A 19729-nucleotide genomic window follows, 5' to 3' on the forward strand; every position below is an offset into this window, starting at 1 on the left:
TTAGGCTCCATTTTTATCTTGAATAATTTTGTAAATATATCAAAAATATCGCACCAGAATTTATGAAGTTTTATGCAGGAAACAATTGTTTTTGTACAAATATATCCAAAAATTAAAATCCAGCGAGGTTTAGTGGGTATAACCTTTTGCAAACCATTTGCAGGGTTGCAATGACGTGAGACCAGCATAGATGTAGCTTGTAAGAACCAGAGTGGAAACTTTGGAGGAGAGAGAGAAGAGAAAGGTTTGGTGAAACCAGGGTTGGTAGGTGGTTGTTTTGGAGGGACTCATGAGCTTCACTGACTCACATCCTGTTCTGTAAAGTTGGGGTAAAGAGCACAATGCAAACCTCTGGAAAATACACTTCACAGGTCAAGCCCCAGACAGGAGATTAGACATAGGATTTAACACATAAAGATTAATACTGAAAGTAAAATGTTGGTCGATTCGTGCATTGATGTGACAAAAAACAATTGCATTGAAGATATGACATGCTGCGGCGTTCCATTGTCAAATGTGGAAACCATTCATTTAATTGTTTTTCTCTCAGAGGAACTTGTGCAAATAAAATCCACTGTGTTCTTTGGATAACAGGTACAAAATCATAGATTAAATTAACACGGAACACGATTGTTCAGCCCATCGAGTCTATGCTAGCTCTTGAAAATACTCTCCAACCATCCACTCATTCCCCCTCTACAGCTCTGTGGATATCTCTGCCCTTTACATGTTTCTACATTTATTTATGCCAATGTTGCATTGACAACATGAACTTAATAGTCTTTAAGAAGGAACTGCAGATGCTGGAAAATCGATGGTACACAAAAATGCTGGAGAAACTCAGCGGGTGCAGCAGCATCTATGGAGTGAAGGAAATAGGCAACGTTTCGACCCAAAACCCTTCTTCAGACTGATGGGGGGGGGGGGGGGGGTGGTGGCAGGGGGAAGAAAGGAAAAAGGAGGAGGAGGAGCCCAAGGGCTGAGGGATGGGAGGAGATAGCCTGAGGGCTGAGGAAGGGGAGGAGACAGCAAGGGCTAACAAAATTGGGAGAATTCAATGTTCATGCCCCCAGGATGCAGACTCCCCAAGCGGAATATGAGGTGCTGTTCCTCCAATTTCCGGTGTTGCTCACTCTGGCCATGGAGGAGACCCAGGACAGAGAGGTCGGATATGGAATGGGAGGGGGAGTTGAAGTGCTGAGCCACCGGGAGGTCAGGTTGGTTAGTGTGGACCGAGCGGAGATGTTCGGCGAAACGATCGCCAAGCCTCCGTTTGGTCTCACCGATATAGATCAGCTGACATCTAGAGCAGCGGATGCAATAGATGAGGTTGGGGGAAATGCAGGTGAACTTAATAGTCGACTTGTAAACACTGCAGCTTACATCAAGCATACAGGTATTGGTATAATTGTGACACACAGTAAATGTAATTCAGTATTAGAGGATCTTGCACATTATTGTCATAGAACTGTGTTTCCTAGCTTAGATCTATGACTTACCTGTGGCTCATATTTCCAAACTGCAGCTGAGCTCTGCCCAGATGTAATGAGCGATTTGGACACAAAAGACCCTCCAGTAGCACATGATGTAGTATAATAAATACAAATAGCAGTTATTGAACTTGAAGGAAACAAAACTGATTAGATGTCTAGGCCACTATTTGCAACTGCCTTTCTAATTATCTCATTTTTTTCATTTGCAGGAAACAAAACGGATACTTGTCCCTCTGTGATGTATCCTAAAGCTACACACAACTATTCCATTGGAGACACTCTGGTTTTAAATTGTACAGTACAGCTTTGTAAATTAATACCAAATTCCATAATTTGGTATAAGACGAGTGCAAACAATTCTGAAAAAATAGATGTGAAAAACGTGATAAATTCTAGCTCGGTGATATTTGTGGCTTACACAGTCTCTTCTGTTAACCTGGCTGACAGTGGCAAGTATCAATGTATCGCTACTCAAGGTGGTCGAACCACACAGGGGCACATTATCACTGTGAACGTACATGGTGAGTACCGTGATTCTTAACTGTGGAAATTTATTGACTGAAACATCTTTGTATTGAAGAAAATTTAAACTGACCAGGTATGATCTGGGTGTGATGATGGTGCTGAACCACACCTTGCCCAGTCTCACCATCCGAACTGACTGGGGGGGAGGGGGGAGTGTGGTTGACACTGCTATCAGGCGGCACTCACTCACCAATAATCTGCTCACCGCTGCCCAGTTTGGGTTTCACCAGGACCCCTCGGCTCCGGGCCTCATCGCAGCCTTGGTCAAAGGTGGAGGAAAGAACTGAATTGCAGAGGGGAGGGCAGGGTGGCCGCCATTGACATCAAGACCGCATGTGCCCATGTTTGGTATCAAGGAGCCTTGTTAAAACTGTAATCAATGGGCATCAAAGGGAAGCACTCAGGTGGGTGGAGTCAAAATTCACACAACAGAAGATGGTTGTGGTCGTTGGAGGTCAAGAGTACCAAGAGTCATGAGAGTCAAGGCATTGCGATATGCACTGAGAATGGAACAATTAAATTCTTACTTGCTGCCGATTAGCACAACAACAGGACAGATAAATATACAATAAAGAAACTGCACCTTCATAAATAAATAAATAAATAAATAAATACATGATCAGGTCAAGCTGTGACCATCTCAGGGGAGTCTTCCCACCAACAGTGGTTATTTAATGACTTTACCACGGCAGAGCCATTGACCAGATTTTAACTGCATGTGTCCCGTTAATATGGGGCGAAACAGTGACACAGTTTCTGCCGTACAGCACCAGAGACCCGGGTTCGATCCTGCCAACGGGTGCTGTCTGTATAGAGTTTGTACGTTCTCCATGTGACCTGCGAGGGTTTTCTCCGGGATCTCCCACTTTCCAAAGATGTACAGTTTTGTAGGTTAATTGGCTCGGTATAATTGTAAATTGTCCCTCGGGCGTGTAAGATAGTGTTAATGTACGGAGATCGCTGGTCGACACGGACTAGGTGGGCTGAAGGTTTCCGCGATGTAGCTCTAAACTAAACCAAACCAAAAAAGATCATGCTCACATGCTCAAGTATCCTGTGAGAAGCAAGTATCCTGTGATGAGTGACTCGCCTCCTGACGCCCCCTCGCCCACAGAAGGCATGTCAGGAGAGTGATGGAACACTCTCCAGCTGCCTAGGGGAGTGAAACTCCAACAACTCTCAAGAAGTTCTAGACTATCCTGTTCAAATCAGCCCATTTGATTGATACCCCATGCACCACTTTCAACAGGTACTCCCGCCACCACCAGTGCACCACAGTATGTACCATCTAAAATCCACTCAGTCCAGTCCATCACAAGCATCTAATGAAGCACTGCCTCGAGCAGGCGCAGCTAAATTCAAGAATCCCTGTCATCAGAGCCGTTCCCTCTTTTCACCATAGGACAGGGGGTGAAGTCCCACTTCGCTGGGTTCAGGAACAGTTACTTTCTTACAGCTATCAGATTCTTGAACCAATCTGCACAACGTTAACCTGACCTCAACAATGGAACGCTACAGACAATCATTACACTACCATGCATTTGTTCTCTAATTGTGTCATTTTGCACTAATTTATTGTTTTTAGCACAAGGACGTTAATTTCACTGTCCTACAATTGATGCATAAATTATGTATAATTTAAGTATAAGATGTTTTTATGCGCTGTCTGAGTGTATGTGCCTGTGTTGCTGCTAATGTTCCCTTATCATCTGCAGTCAGAGGGTATCAAATCTGTGGAATTCATTGTCACGGAAGGCTGTGGAGGCATGGATATTTTTTACGCAGAGATAGATAGATTTGTGATTAGTATGGGTGTCAGGGGTTATGGGGAGAAGGCAGGAAAAAGGGGTTAGGAGGGAATGATAGATTAGCCACGATTGAATGGCGGAGTAGATTAGATGGGCCGAATGGCTTTGTTCTGCTCCTGTCTGAAGCGCCGAGGATGTGAGGCCATGGAGCTGAGGCTCACTCTGAGGCCGACGGCTGCTGGGCGGCCCTACCCCTCTCCTCCCTCCCTTCTTAATATAATATCAATGGGGCTGGTTAGTGTGTGTGTGTGTGTGTGAGGGGTGGTTAGTGTGTGTGTGAGAGGTTAGTTAGTGTGTGTGTGACGCCTCAGGCCGCCCCCTCCCCTCGCAATCGCGCGTTGCGGGAACAGACCCAACGGGTCTGCACTTGGTCTAGTATGACAATAAATTCCACCTGAATGGCATTGCAGTTACTCACTGGGCTACTCCTACGGCACCTCGTAAATCAACAATCTCTACCACAAAGGCCAAGGCAGCCAATACAAGTTACACCACCCACTGCAGCTCCCCTGCAATCCCACCTTGGAAATATATCGCCACTTCTTCATTGAGTCTAAATCCTGGGACTCCCTTCCAACAGACTTGTGGCAGTTCCACCAGCCTTCAAATGACAATTAAGGTGAGATGAGATGAGATGAGATACTTTTATTGCCGCAAGTCATACTGAGATAACTTGTTTTGCATACTTAGGCATACAAAGAGTCGGCACGTACAGGGCATCAAGTACCCTTTCTTGCCCCAATGGTCCCCCCCCTTAATTCTCGGCGGCCCACCTGCATGGATCCCCCTTTGTCTTCGGCGGCCTGAGGACTTGGGCCTCCGACCTCAGCACTCGGATAGGTAATAAATGCTGGCCTTGCCCGCAATGCCCAGATAGAGTCATAGAGTGATACAGCATGGAAACAGGCCCTTTGACCCAACTTGCCCACATCGACCAACATGCCCCATCTACACTCGTCCCAGCTGCCTGCATTTGGCCCATATCCATCTAAACCTGTCCTTTCCATGTACCTGTTCAAATATTTATTAAACATTGCGACAGTACCTGCCTCAACTACCTCCTCCGACAGCTCGTTCCATACACCCACCACCCTTTGTGTAAAAAGATCTCCTGACTAAATAAAGAAATTCACTATGGAACTGTAGCTAGAGTTTGGAAAGCCTCCAGGTGCCTGCTAAATAAAAACAGAAAAGTCTCCAATTCCATCCGGGCCCAAAGATCTAAAATGATTTCATCCAGCACTTGGTTACAGTTCCATTTCAATGGGCGCCGTTGTTAAATTAACCTTTCCTCACTTCTCTTCCCTCCCTCTACCCATAAATTCCTTTATTGTTACATCAGAATGGATTCTCTTGATGATGCTAATCCAGGTGATATCACAATCAGGGCCGCCCTTCATGATAACCAGCCCCATGCACACAATATGAAAGTGAGATGGAGAAGGGTTCAGATTCATTCACATTGTGAAAGGTTCAGGCCTGTCAGCAAAGGATCTCAAATTTGGATCCTTAAATGCTAGAGTCAATGTTTTAATTCAACAGCCACATCCACATTCTATTGTGGCCAGGTATTCTGGTATGCAGGTGAGATTGTTTCTCTTTGATCAGTGTATGGGATCCATGTGCCACATTGGCAAGACCAGCATTTATTGCCCATCCCTAACTGCCCCAGAGAAGGTGGGGGATGAACCACCCCCTCCAACCACTGCCGTTCTTCTGGTGCAAGTAATCCCACTGTGCTGATGGAGAGGGAGTTCCAGGAATTAAACCCAATAAAGAGGAAACAATGGTGGTATATTGCCAAGTTAGGGTGGTGTGGGAGTTGATTGTAGACCTGAAAGATGGTGTTCCAGTTACATCTCCTGCTCTTGTTGTTGATTAGGAAGCGATGTTCGAGTTGCCCAGGAGAGTAACTGCAGTGTATTTTGTAGATGGTGCACACTGCAACCCATTGTGTGTTGTTGGTGGTACGGCTGACAGAGGAAGTGGTTGAACTGCGATTGTACAAAGACTTCACAACTAGTATCATCTGGTTATTATCACAGGCAGGTACCCTCAATTCGGGTGACTCCCAATGGTCGTGGCTCTGTATCTGCGTTGCTTTGACCAAGATTTGAGTTCAGGACCAGAATCCAGACCTGTGGATATAAAATGCAAGATTATCATAATTTAAAAGTCAAAGTATTTTTTTTAAATTACATTTATCTCATTTCCAAGGTGTGAAGCCAGATTCTTATGAGACCTCTACGACTGGTGAGTCTGAATCTACAATCTTTGGCAAATTCATGCGTGACTTTGCTTTCCTGTTCTCACATTTCCTGGATGATGTTGGTAAACTGTTAGAGTCATACAGCACGGAAACAGGCCCTTCGGCCCAGTTTACCCATGCTGACCAAGGTGCCCCATCTATGCTAGTCCCACCTGCCCGCAATTGACCCATATCCCTCAAACCCTTTTCTATGCATATACCTGTTCAAATCTCTTCTAATGTTACTATAGTTTCTGCCTCAACTATCTCCTCAGGCAGTTCTCAGTTCTCACCACCACCACCCTGTTTCTCATCCCAGTTCACCCCTCCTCACATAAACGACCAAGATTCTTCTGAAATGAGACCATCAATTATCTCAGTCCATTCTGATCTACATCAGGTCCTGCCACCATTGTGTTTAAGAAGGAACTGCAGATGCTAGAAAATCGAAGGTACACAAAAATGCTGGAGAAACTCTGTAAGTCTGAAGAAGGGTTTCGGCCCGAAACGTTGCCTATTTCCTTCGCTCCATAGATGCTGCTGCACCCGTTGAGTTTCTCCAGCATTTTTGTGTACCTGCCACCATTGTCACTGGCTGTGTGTCCTGGAGCTAGCGATGTGAGAATAATAATTTGATATATGCAGAAACTGCAGAATTCCTGGGATTATTGGCCTCCATTTCAAAGGGATGGGATCGTAAGGGTTGAAGTTAAATCACAATGATTCAAAGCTCCATCCGGAAACCTGGCTTCCTTCAGGTTTGTAGGAGTCAGAGTGGTGAGCCGGGTCCCAGAGTTAGAGAGGAGCCAGCAGAAAGATAGGGGATCTCAAAAGCTGCACGATCCTCGAGTATTAAAGATGAGTTGGTGTCGTGTCAAGATTTTAGATAATTAAATGATTGGATTGATCAAAGGAAGGGGTTGTCTCGAATAAAACGGAACATGGTCGTTTTGGAGGGAGTGCAGAAGAAGTTCAGCAGGACGCTGCCTGGATTGGAGAGGAGGGTTTGGACAAACTTAGATTGTTTTCTGTGAAGCGTGCAAGGCCGAGGGAGACCTGAAAGAAGTTTATATAATTATGAGCCACACATAGACAGATAGAAACTTTTCCTCGGGTGGAAATGTCAATGACTAGAAGGCATAGTTTAAAGAGGATGGAGATGAGGAGGAATTTTTTTAGTCAGAGGGTGGCTTATCTGTGGAATTCATTACCACAGATGGCTGTGGAGACCAAGTCAATGGACATTTTTAAGATTGACATTGACATTGAGATTAACATATTCTTGATTAGTATGGGTGTCAAGGGTTATGGGGAGAAGGCAGGAGAATGAGGTTGTGAGGGAAAGATAGATCAGACATGATCTATCAGATGAGTAGACTTGATGGGCCAAAAGGCCTAATTCTGCTCCCCTAACATATGAATTTATGAAGATGTGAGCGACAGTGAGATTAGTTTAACTTGGCATCATATTCGACACAGACATGTGGGCAGGAGGGCCTATTCCTGTGCTTGTTGTATGTACACAAAAATGCTGGAGAAACTCAGCGGGTGCAGCAGCATCTATGGAGCGAAGGAAATAGGCTACTTTTCGGGCCAAAACCCTTCTTCAGACCCTTCTATTGGTGTATGTTTAATATCCATGAAGCTCATTCAGAGTGATGCTGGGAAGCTCTTCCCTGCACACAGAGATGGGGACCTGAATCCCTGTCCTCAAAGTCACTCGGGGCCTATGGAGAGTGGAACAACCGAGATTTCTATTGAGTTTGTGCTGTGATACCAAAGTGGAGACCAGTGCTGAGATAAAGAGCACTGATAAAGAGATAAAGAAATAAGACCTGAGGGGTTTAAGACTGCACTCCAGTGTTGCTGTGGGACCTTAGCACAGAACAAAGGGAAGTGCAGCAAAACACAAGCTTCACACGAGATCAAGGTGTTAGAAGGGCCCTGAAGGAAACATTGCCCCATGGTGGAGGTAGTGCTGCATTTCCTGGTCTCTCTGAGCCCTAAGTCCAGATTCCTCAGGAAGAGGTACACTAGTCCTCAAGGGGTCCAAATGACAATAAATTGAATTGTTGTTGTTGTATTGTATTGTAGTCTATAAAACTGGACAGGAGCACCCCTGGTCTCTTCCTCTGCTCTGATCCATGATGTAGTCCTGGAACTATTGATGGTGCTCCCAGTCTGGGGACGCGGACACCAGGAGCATCCAGTGCAGAGTTTACCCTGAAAATCTGCTGACCTTTCAGCCCATCAGAATCATTACCAACGAAGCCTTGTATTCATGTTGACAAATTGGACAATTTACACCGTGCAACTTACACCGCACCATTCACCCTTCCGCTCCAACCACAGGCACCAATTGGCTTTCTGTAATCTCCCCTCACGTTCAATGTCAATGAGGAGAGGAGCACTGAGGAAGGGGCAGCACTGAGGGAGCACCACACTGTTTAAATATTTTTTCCTAAAAATAATTTAAATTTATTATTTACGAAAAATACACACAAAAATACAAACAAACCCACCACCATAATACAAAATAAACATATATTCTAAAATATTATATTACTATTTCCCCATCCTTATCGAGGATGCCCTCCACCCCACGTGGTGGCCAACGGTCCCGGAAATCCCCCATGGACAGCGTGTAGTCCCTTTCCAAAACCACCCGGGTGCAGACGTAACCCCGGAAAAGGGGCAGGCAGCTCGCTCGGGCAGAGCCCTCTTCCGCCTGTTGCCGTAACTCACGGATGGCCAGCTTGGCCAGACCTAGGAGCAACCCAACCAGGACATCTTCAGCCCTACCGTCATCCCTACGCACAGGGTGTCCAAAGATGAGGATGGTGGGTGAGAAATGCAGCCAGAAGGCAAGGAGCAGCCCCTTTAGATATTGGAACAGGGGCTGCAACCTCATACACTCCATGTACACGTGGAACACAGATTCTTCCAGCCCGCAACAGTGGCAGGCGCATGGCGAGTCTGTGAACCGCGAGAGAAACAGGTTGCAAAGGACTCCTCGGTGCAGTACCCCCCCACCCCAGGTCCCCGATGTAGAGGGGGAGAATCCCTGCCTAGAGAGACCCCCATTGGAGGACCCTCTCACGACCGAGTCAACCCCTGGCTAGATAATGGGGCTTGCGGACTCCCTATTGGGAGGTGAAGGGACAGGTGGAACCTTGCGGACCTCAGGAGGCTGGTTCTCCCGGTGCTTAACCTTCTTGACCACATTGCCCCCCCCCCCCTTCTTTTGACCCTCCCCAGCCCCACCCTCTGCGCAACCTCAGGGTTCCCTGACTCAATTACAGGGGAAGTGGAAATGGGGGGGGTTAATGACACCAGAGGCAGAGGCCCCCGCCCGGGATTTGGGGCAATTCCTCCGAATATGTCCCACTTCCTTTCCCGCCTGGTCAGTAACGACGAGGCAGTAAGGGGGGGGGTTGTTCCAGACACAGATGTACAGTCCATGTTTATAAATTCCGCTGTATCTCCTCTGAAGTCCCAAAGATGTTTCAAACAATGAAATTGAGTGTTTTCGCAAGAGCTCCGGTACCCGCACCTCCGAGCGCCGCACTATGGGAGGGGCAGTACCGAGGCAGCCTTGCGCTAGGAGAGGACCGAGCCAATATTCATTCCATAATTAGTGCCCAAAGCAAATGATTTGCTCATCATCTCATCAATGTCTTATGATTGTGAAAGCTTGCTGTGCACATATTAACTGCTGGGCTTCATGTATAACAGCAGTGACTTGCACTTGCTCAGTTTGAACACAAGCCAGCACCACCATTCAATATGATCATGTCTGATCATCCAAAATCAGGGCCCTGTTCCTGCTTTCTCCCCATATCCCTTGATTCCATTACCCCTAAGAGCTATATCTAACTCTCCCTTGAATACATCCAGTGAATTGGCCTCCACTGCCTTCTGTGGCAGAGAATTTCACAGATTCACAACTCTGGCTGAAAATGTTTTTCCTCATCTCAGACCTTAATGGCCTACCCCTTATTCTGTGACCCCTGATTCTGGACTCCCCCTACATGGAGAACATTTTTCCTGCATCTAGCCTGTCCAATTCCTTAAGTTCTGAGGCTGTTGCAAGAACGTGTAATGCCCCTGTCCCACTTAGGAAACCTGAACGGAAACCTCTGGAGCCTTTGCGTCCCACCCAAGGTTTCCGTGCGGTTCTTGGAGGTTGCAGGTGGTTGCCGGAGGTTGCAGGTAGTGGAAGCAGGTAGGGAGACTGACAAAAACCTCAGGGAACCTCCGGGAACCGCACGGAAACCTTGGGTGGGGCGCAAAGTCTCCAGAGGTTTCCTAAGTGGGACAGGGGCATAACTTTTATTTTAATGTTACCATGGCAAAGGTGGGATTCCCATCTGCCCAGCTCTGCACGTGATGCCTGCTCTTGACCCTGTACATGTGTATTTTGCAGTGACTCCAACAAATGCCACAATGACAATTCAAAATTCTGACAGTACCCCTCTCTGGATTTTTTACGGTGTTATTCTCGTGGGGATCGTGGGTGCGGTCGTCTTCCTTGTAATGATGACGTACTTCTGTATCAGAAACTATCACGGTGAGTGCACGGCTCGGCAACGTTGCCTTTCTTTTCCCCGCGCGTTTCCTTTCAAACTTAATGTGTAACCAGACTTTTCCACATTTTTTCCAGAACCCCTGGAGACAGTCGAGCCCGGGAATAGCTGTCAAGGAAGCCAATGTCATGTGAGTCTGTATTCCACTGACTTAACTAGGGTGTAGATTTGAAATTAGGTCTGGGGATTCCTTCCTCTTCTGCAAGGCTTCTCCCACTGAATTCAAAAGTCACACCGCCTCCAGGCACAGCGGGAGGCCGTTTGGCCCATCTGGCCTGTGCTAGCCCTGTGAAGGAGTCTGCAGTCAGACCCAACCCGCTGCCCGCAGGCTTTGAATTTCCTTATGTGAAGCTTTCTCCAAATCCCTTTGGAAACTTTGCACAGAATCCATTTCCATTGCCCTTCCAGGGCCCACATCCCAGATCACCACAATTTAACGTGTAAACCATTCCCCTCCTCTTCCCTCCAGTTTTTCTGTCAGTTCCTTTCACTCCAATTGCCCCGGGCACTCCCTCACACCTGGATTTGTTTCTTCTCACTTACTCCAGTAATAAACATCACGATTTTGTACGTCTCTGTTCCACCTCCCCTGAACTTTAGAAGAGATTCACCGGCATGTTGCTTGGAATGGAGGATTGGAGTTATATGGAGACATTATATAGACTAGGTTTGTTCTCATTGCAATATTGGAGGCTGAGAGATGAGCTTACAAATGTTTCTAAATTTATTAGGAAAATAGATAGATTTTTTTTCACAGGACAGGGGAGTCTGGAATTAGAGGGAAGCAACTCAAGGTGAAAGGAGATAAATTTAAAGGAGAACTGAAGGGTGCGTTTATCAGTCAGAGGTTGGTAAAAATCTGGAATGAGCTACCAGAGGAAGTGGTGAAAACAGATACAATTACCATGTTTAAAAGCTGTTTGGACATGGATTGGAAAGGCATTGAGAGATATGGGTTTAATGTAGGCAAATAGCATCAGTGTCGATAGGCATCATGGTCAACATGGACAAGGTGGACTGGAAGAACCAATTTTTGTGCTGCAAACTTCTATGTTTCTATAATCTTCAAACTCTTAAAGGTTAGGGGTGGTGTGTGACTAAAACTGCAAATGTTACATCCTTGTTCAGAAAGGATGCGGGGATAGAAACATAGAAACATAGAAAATAGGTGCAGGAGTAGGCCATTCGGCCCTTCGAGCCTGCACCGCCATTCAATATGATCATGGCTGATCATCCAACTCAGTATCCTGTACCTGCCTTCTCTCCATATCCCCTGATCCCTTTAGCCACAAGGGCCACATCTAACCCTCTTAAACATAGCCAATGAACTGGCCTCAACTACATTCTGTGGCAGAGAATTCCACGGATTCACCACTCTCTGTGTGAAAAATGTTTTTCTCATCTCGGTCCTAAAAGATTTCCCCCTTATCCTTAAACTGTGACCCCTTGTTCTGGACTTTAAGGATAAGGGGGAATTCTTTTAGGACCGAGATGAGAAAAACATTCCATTGTTTTTACTGGTTACTGGATAAACTGGTTACCAGCCGACAGTGTAGTCTCAGTCGTGGCTAGGTTCAAGAATCATTGGACTGTCACTAGACCGATGGTTCAGTGACTGCAACCCCACCAATAAAGCCCCTCCAGTAGATCTCATTCACACACCTCCCCAAAGTCTTGACACCCCCTCAATAGTACTGGGCTCAGGATGGATCTACTGCACCAAATAGGCCGGACAAAGATTTTTAAAGGTTAAATATTAAAAAGAGGAGAAATCAATCTCAGGGGGTTGTAGTTTTAAATTGACTTTAGATGATAGCATTGAAGATACAATATCAGGCCACCGTCGGTTAACATCTCACCTGTTTTCGACACCACTGATGACTATTTGACCTGATGTCGACATCCTCCCTGTTTTTCCTCAAGATGACTCGATGCAATTTCCCTACAAAGCCATGATTTCCACCTCAGTAATATCACAGTCTCCACCCACACCACAACTCATCTGAGGCTGATACCCTTCTCGGTACCATGTTTTCAGGTCAATGACCCAGCACTGTCCCCATTGCTCTCATCACTCAAACCACATACATGCATAAACGCACACACTCTCACGCACACACACACACACATTCTTACACACATGTTCAAACACTTTCACACACACGCACACTTCCACACACATTCACACACTCTTGCACACTCACGTGCATATTTGTACACTCTCACACACTTGCACACTCACACACAGTCCTCACACTCGCACACCATCCAGCTTCACTCCACACAAACCCACCATTCCACCCCACCCCTCCCTACACCATCACACCACCCCACATCCTGTCACATACACCATCCAACCCTTCCCCACACCATCAACAATCCCCACCACTACCCTCAGTCCCCCAACATACCACTGAACCCCTCTCCAAAGCACATACATACTGTACCCCCCCCCACACACCACAACCACCATCTCCCCCATTCACATCACACCATCTACTCCCCACGCCATTGACACCACACCAGGCTCTCCCCCACACACCACCCCCACCGCATGCCCCCTAAACATCACACCAGCCCTGCCGACCACCCATACCACACCACTGCCAATCCTACACACCATCCCCACCACCTCCCCCATACACACACCACACCGCCCACTCCCCACGCCATTGACACCACACCAGGCTCTCCCCCACACACACACCCACCGCATCCCCCCTACACATCACACCAGCCCTGCCGACCACCTATACCACACCACCTCGTCCCATACACCGCACTAAGCCCATTCCCTCACCTGTTTACATCTCCCCCCGAGTCTATTTGGGACACTACAAACTTGGAGATCATTGGTGCCGTTATTAAATAATGTTTTTTTTAAATTTGTTTCCAGTTCCATCGCTGTAAATCTGCAGAGAACTGAGAGAAGTTCAGAGAATGAGGAAGTGCAACTATCAGGTGTTTTATCCTAGTGAAGAGAGCCTTAGATATTTATGTTAGCGTTATTTGTTTTCCTAAATCTTGAATAAGATTAGCTCGAGACAATATGTCCAATTTAAACACTTTATGTAGAGATAGTGCTGAGAATTTTCATCCTGCTGTGATGAAGTGGTGTTTAATATTAAGCGCTGAGCTGATGGGAGCCTTCATGGTGATTTCCCCATAGATATGAAGCTACAGATTATGTTTCATCAAAACAATAAAACAATGATACCGAAAGACCAACAAATGGGTAAACTATCCTTATGTGGTTTGAATGTGGATATCTCAGCCACATACAATGGCTGTGTTGGGATTCTGATATAAAAGGGAAGGTTGGTCGAAAAGATGGGATGTTAAAGGGAAGGTACACAAAAATGCTGGAGAAACTCAGCGGGTGCAGCAGCATCTATGGAGCGAAGGAAATAGGTGACGTTTCGGGCCGAAACCCTTCTTCAGACTGATGGGGGGGGGGGGGGGGAGAAGGAATGAAAAAGGGGAGGAGGAGGAGCCCGAGGGCGGGGGAATGGGAGGAGACAGCTCGAGGGTTAAGGAAGGGGAGGAGACAGCAAGGGCTAGCAAAATTGGGAGAATTCAATGTTCATGCCCGCCGGCTGCAGACTACCCAGGCGGAATATGAGGTGCTGTTCCTCCAATTTCCGGTGTTGCTCACTCTGGCAATGGAGGACACCCAGGACAGAGAGGTCGTTAAAGGGATACTGGTATTGAGGGGGAAGAGTGAAGCAACAGTGGAATATGTTTGATGTAGGGAATGAGGGACATGTGGTGTTAGGCCAGGCGGGATATTAGAGGGTGCAGGGATGAAGGGGTGAGTGGGAATTGACTGGGGATATTAAAGATTAAAGGGAGTGAGGCGAGAATGGGATTAGACTGTGGGGAAATTAAAGGGTGTAGGGAATAAGGGAGAGTGGGATTAGACTGGAAGATATTAAATAGTGTGGGAAGTGAGGGGAGAGGGAGATTAGACTGTGAGATGTTAAAGGGTGCAGGGACTAAGGGGGAAATGGGAATAGAACAGGCAGGGTATTAAAGGGTGTGGGAAGTGAGGGGAGAATGGCATTAGACTGTAGATATTAAGGGGAGAGCGGTAATAGTCTGGATGGTTTATGACTGCCTTGGCTCAGTGGGAACCAGGCTGTTGGGTCAGGTCCTATCACAGAGACTTAACTTGCTTCCACCCTCACCCCTCTTCACCTTCGGCAAAGCCCTTCATCAAACACGGCGTCTTGGCCAATAAATGGGTTTGCGTTTGTATCAGAGCCAACAATGAGGCCGGCAGCAGGACAGAGAAATGGCTAGTAATCTGGCAAAAGCGCCACAAGTGTCACTAAAACTGGATGTCTACCTAGAGGTGGCTGTTGGGTGGTGGACTAAGAAAGTCAGTGTGGGCATATAGAGCTCAAAGACAGAACAACTGTGGCACAGCAGAATTGAGGGGCTGATTAGCCTCTCCCATTCCAGTATGGCTGGCTCAGGAGACATGAGGGTCTCCTCATCATTCAACATCACAGATATGAATGGCATCTATCAGTGGAACAGCAGCAAAGGACTGAATGGCCTCACAGACTAGAGTGGTCTCCGCCTTCTCTTGGGCAACAGGCTCAAAGGGCTAAATGGCTTCCTCTCATTCAATGTCACAGACTAGAGGGGCTGAATGGTTCCTGCATGTTCTTGTATAAAAACAGCCTCAAAGGGCTGAATGGCCTTTGCCACTTCCATCTGCAAGGAAGAAATGCAACAAACTGATCCATTGCATGCATTTGCTCACACGTTTAGCGTGCCCCTGTATCCAGCAATTAGATTTTAACATGCAATAATGCCTTTTCAATTTAACTGTTTGGAGTTAAGACATTAGCCGTGCTCAGTTTAAATTTCATTGCATTGTGTATTATCTGCGCTGAAAGCTATATTTTATTTTTTTACTTTAAGGGTATGACTGAAATGAATGGAAAATCTACAATCTACGAAAATATGAATAAATTTTCTGAAGGTGTCAGCTCATCAAGTCCCAATCCTTTGACTGTTAATGAACGTAAATCACCTCAGAATCGGATGGAGAAAACAAAGTTCTCCGACACACCTCAGCAAGATACGATAATCTATGCCTCACTGAAAGAATCCATGTTAAGCAGAAAACCATCAATGAAGTTTGTTGACAACGAAGACACAGAATATGCTGCCATAAATATTAAATATCAAGTGGAATGATTTTTACCTAACAATGAGAGAGGCTGTTTTTAGACTTTGCCTTTGAACCTTTCAACATACTCCCTGTTAACTAATTTAACCAATGCTACGCTGGGCAGGACTGACAAAGGGCAACTTCCAGCAAAAGGGTCCACTTCTCAAAGTGCAGATTTGGTTCCAAAACGTGCACTAGTTGCCTGTTGCTTCTGCTGATCCTAACACAGGGCAAAGCAAGAGACGATTCAAGACGGTAGCTGAGATCCATTCACACGCCGGAGACTTACTCACAGGGTGCAGGACACTGCTCTCACTGAAACAACCCTGGCAAAAGCTGTTTATATGTTCTATGTATTTTTTTAATTAAAACAAGCATTGGATTGACTAAGACTGCTTAACATGTGATTATGATGTTTTGTAAACTGAACAACTGGCTACAAAAGGAAGACCTTTGGCTGCCGGTTTTCAAATTGGATTTCCTACAGAATGATTATTTAAATAACACATTTCAAAATAAATATTTTTAATGAATTATATTAAATGGATACATATTGGTGGAGCTTACTGTGTTAAATAATAAACTTTTGATGCGTGTTCTTGAAGAATTTAATGGAGTGAGAGGGTACAGAGGCGGGTGGTCTTGGTCCACTATGTCTGTGCCAGCACTGACAGATCCCCTGAGAATATCACTTACAGCACTGTATGCTGTAGTGATATTCATTTTAGCACTGCATGCCGAGGGAGCTTGCTGTGCATAAAACACATCCATTTAAACGCTGGCTATACTCAGAGGTCAGGCAACATCTGTGGAGGGAGAAACAGAATTAATGTAGAAACAATGAACTGCAGAATGCTGATGAATCCACACAAGGACACAAAGTGCTGGTCTGAACAAGGGTCAGGTCAAAAACGTCACCTTTTCATGCTCTCCAGAGATGCTGCCAAACCTGCTGGGATACTCCAGCACTTTCCAACAGAGTTAATGTTTCAGACTGAAGTCACTCGTCAGAGAAACATAGAAACATAGAAAAATAGGTGCAGGAGCCTTCGAGCCTGCACCGCCATTCAATATGATCATGGCTGATCATCCAACTCAGTATCCTGTACCTGCCTTCTCTCCATACCCCCTGATCCCTTTAGCCACAAGGGCCCCATCTAACTCCCTCTTAAATATAGCCAATGAACTGGCCTCAACTACCTTCTGTGGCAGAGAATTCCACAGATTCACCACTCTCTGTGTAAAAAATGTTTTTCTCATCTCAGTCCTAAAAGATTTCCCCTTTATCCTTAAACTGTGACCCCTTGATCTGGACTTCCCCAACATCGGGAACAATCTTCCTGCATCTAGCCTGTCCAACCCCTTAAGAATTTTGTAAGTTTCTATAAGATCCCCCCTCAATATTCTAAATTCTAGCGAGTACAAGCCGAGTCAATCCAGTCTTTCTTCATATGAAAGTCCTGCCATCCCAGGAATCAGTCTGGTGAACCTTCTCTGTACTCCCTCTATGGCAAGAATGTCCTTCCTCAGATTAAGAGACCAAAACTGTACGCAATACTCCAGGTGTGGTCTCACCAAGACCCTGTACAACTGCAGTAGAACCTCCCTGCTCCTATACTCAAATCCTTTTGAATGAGCAAATCCTCAAATCCTCAGAATGAGCAAAGATTGTACAACCTGAAATATTAACTCAGTTTCACTTTGCAGAGATGCTGTCTGAACCTGCTAAGTGTTTCCAGCATTTTCAAGGGGTTTGTATTGATTTGGCTACATCAATTGACCCTAATTTCAGGGATGAGTAAATCATAGAGTATAATGTTTCCCTTTGGCTGAGAAATCCAATGTGCTTTATATTATTTGTATTGAATCAGGTAATGGATTTACATAGGATGATTTAACATGCATTCATATTTTTGTTAAATGTAAAAGGATTTAAAACACAAAATGAATTTCACCTGCCCGGCTCTTTGAGAAATCCTGGAAACTGAACAGAAAATGCTGGGAACACTCAGTCGATCATGCAGCATCTGTGAAGAGCGAACCAGTCAAGGTTTTAGCTGTGCGACCCTTGATCAGGAAAGATGCTGTAGCAATACATCTCCCTTTTGCTCCCCAGATCTGCAAAGGTCTACCCTTCATGCTTCTGGAGTTTGTCAGTGTGAATGAAGCTGGTCCAGGAATGACAGCTCTGTCCACTTCATGACAGGGATTGTGAGATGTGGGGAGAGAGAAACGTATTGGGGAGTTAGTTCTGTAAGCACTCCATCTACCTGTCCCTTTCTCTAAGAACTACCACAGCTGGGAAAGACACAGCAAGTACTTCCCAAAACCATGTTGTTTTGTCGATGTGTGTTGTGACCAAGGAACATGTTATAAAACTCCACAGGGGAAAGATTTCACACTGCAGCAGAAAACAGTCACAAAACACAAGCCTCTGCCGAGCGGCATGCTCACACGGTACCCCACATCTCTGTTATCAAGTGTGCAGGGCTGTCATCAGACTATCTTTCTTCACACAGAGTGTTTAAGAAGGAACTGCAGATGCTGGAAAATCGAAGGTACACAAAAATACTGGAGAAACTCAGCGGGTGCAGCAGCATCTATGGAGCGAAGGAGGTAGGCAACGTTTCGGGCCGAAACCCTTCTTCAGACTGAACCGAAACGTTGCCTATCTCCTTCGCTCCATAGATGTTGCTGCACCCGCTGTGTTTCTCCAGCATTTTTGTGTACCTTTCTTCACACAGACACTGATCTCAGAAAAATAATACTGTACTGGTCGAGGGATCAGCGGACATTGGGACTCTGGATTAGATACATCCCATTTCTGACTCCACAGTGGTTCCACACTGCCTGGCTTCGAGCCAAATAAACAGAGCTTAGCTGAGGCAATGAGATCTTTCACTTGCCAGATGAGTTGAAGTGCCTCAGAGTCAGGAACTTTGAGAACCTTCCAGGGACCTGAGCTTAGAAATCCAAGCTGCCACTCTGCTACGCCATTTATGAAGCCTTCTACGAAGGTTCAGCATAAAATGCTCGTGATTTTACTTTCAGCCACATGATAATCTGTATGGATTTGGACAGTCCTGCAGTCCTAATTAAACACTAAATCATGATTTTAGGCTACATTGTGAACAGTTGTGATGCTGCCAGCAAAAATTAAATTATTACATTCTACAATCAGATGCTGGGGGTGTTGTATTTCATAGGGAGCGAGGTTGAAATAAGGAGGCTTGCTATGGGGTTCTGTCTTTCTTACACTTACTTGAGATGCAGGTGCTCCAACAATTGATGTGAAGAAGGGTCTCAACCCTAAACGTCTCCCATTCCTCCTCTCCAGAGATGCTGTCTGTCCCGCTGAGTTACTCCAGCTTTTTGTGTCTATCTTTAGCTTACACCAGCATCCACAGTTCCCTGTCTAGCTCGCTCTTGAAAGTATCCAGAGAACCAGCCTCCACCGCCCTCTGAGGCAGAGAATTCCACCGACACAGTGAGAAAAAGTGTTTCCTCGTCTCCGTTCTAAATGGCTTACTCCTTATTCTTAAACTGTGGCCCCTGGTTCTGGATTCTCCCAACATCGGAAACATGTTTCCTGCCTCTAGTGTGTCCAACCCCTTAACAATCTTATATGTTTCAATGAGAACCCCTCTCAACCTTCTAAACTCCGGAATGTACAAGCCCAGTCGCTCCATTCTCTCAGCATATGAGAGTCCCGCCATCCTGGGAATTAATCTTGTAAACCTACGCTGCACTCCCTCAATAGCAAGAATGTCCTTCCTCAAATTAGGGGACCAAAACTGCACATAATAACTCCAGGTGGGGTCTCACTAGGGAGCTACACAACAGCAGAAGGACCTCTTTGCTCCTATACTCAACTCCTCTTGTTA

General features: G+C 45.9%; 1 protein-coding gene across 1 annotated transcript in view; it reads left to right on the forward strand.

The window, feature by feature from the left end:
- The window catches only part of LOC116974537, a 36434-nt gene extending 20545 nt beyond the window's left edge, over window positions 1–15889 (forward strand). Inside the window, exons 2-6 of the mRNA XM_033023112.1 lie at window positions 1703–2014; window positions 6044–6079; window positions 10501–10644; window positions 10738–10790; window positions 15593–15889. Of these exons, the coding sequence (XP_032879003.1) occupies window positions 1703–2014; window positions 6044–6079; window positions 10501–10644; window positions 10738–10790; window positions 15593–15871 (824 nt within the window). The 3' untranslated portion in view covers window positions 15872–15889. The remainder of the gene's footprint in view (window positions 1–1702; window positions 2015–6043; window positions 6080–10500; window positions 10645–10737; window positions 10791–15592) is intronic.
- The last annotated feature ends 3840 nt before the right edge of the window (window positions 15890–19729 follow it).

The sequence above is a fragment of the Amblyraja radiata genome, chromosome 6, assembly GCF_010909765.2.
Source record: "Amblyraja radiata isolate CabotCenter1 chromosome 6, sAmbRad1.1.pri, whole genome shotgun sequence".
NCBI classification, from domain to species: Eukaryota; Metazoa; Chordata; class Chondrichthyes; order Rajiformes; family Rajidae; genus Amblyraja; species Amblyraja radiata.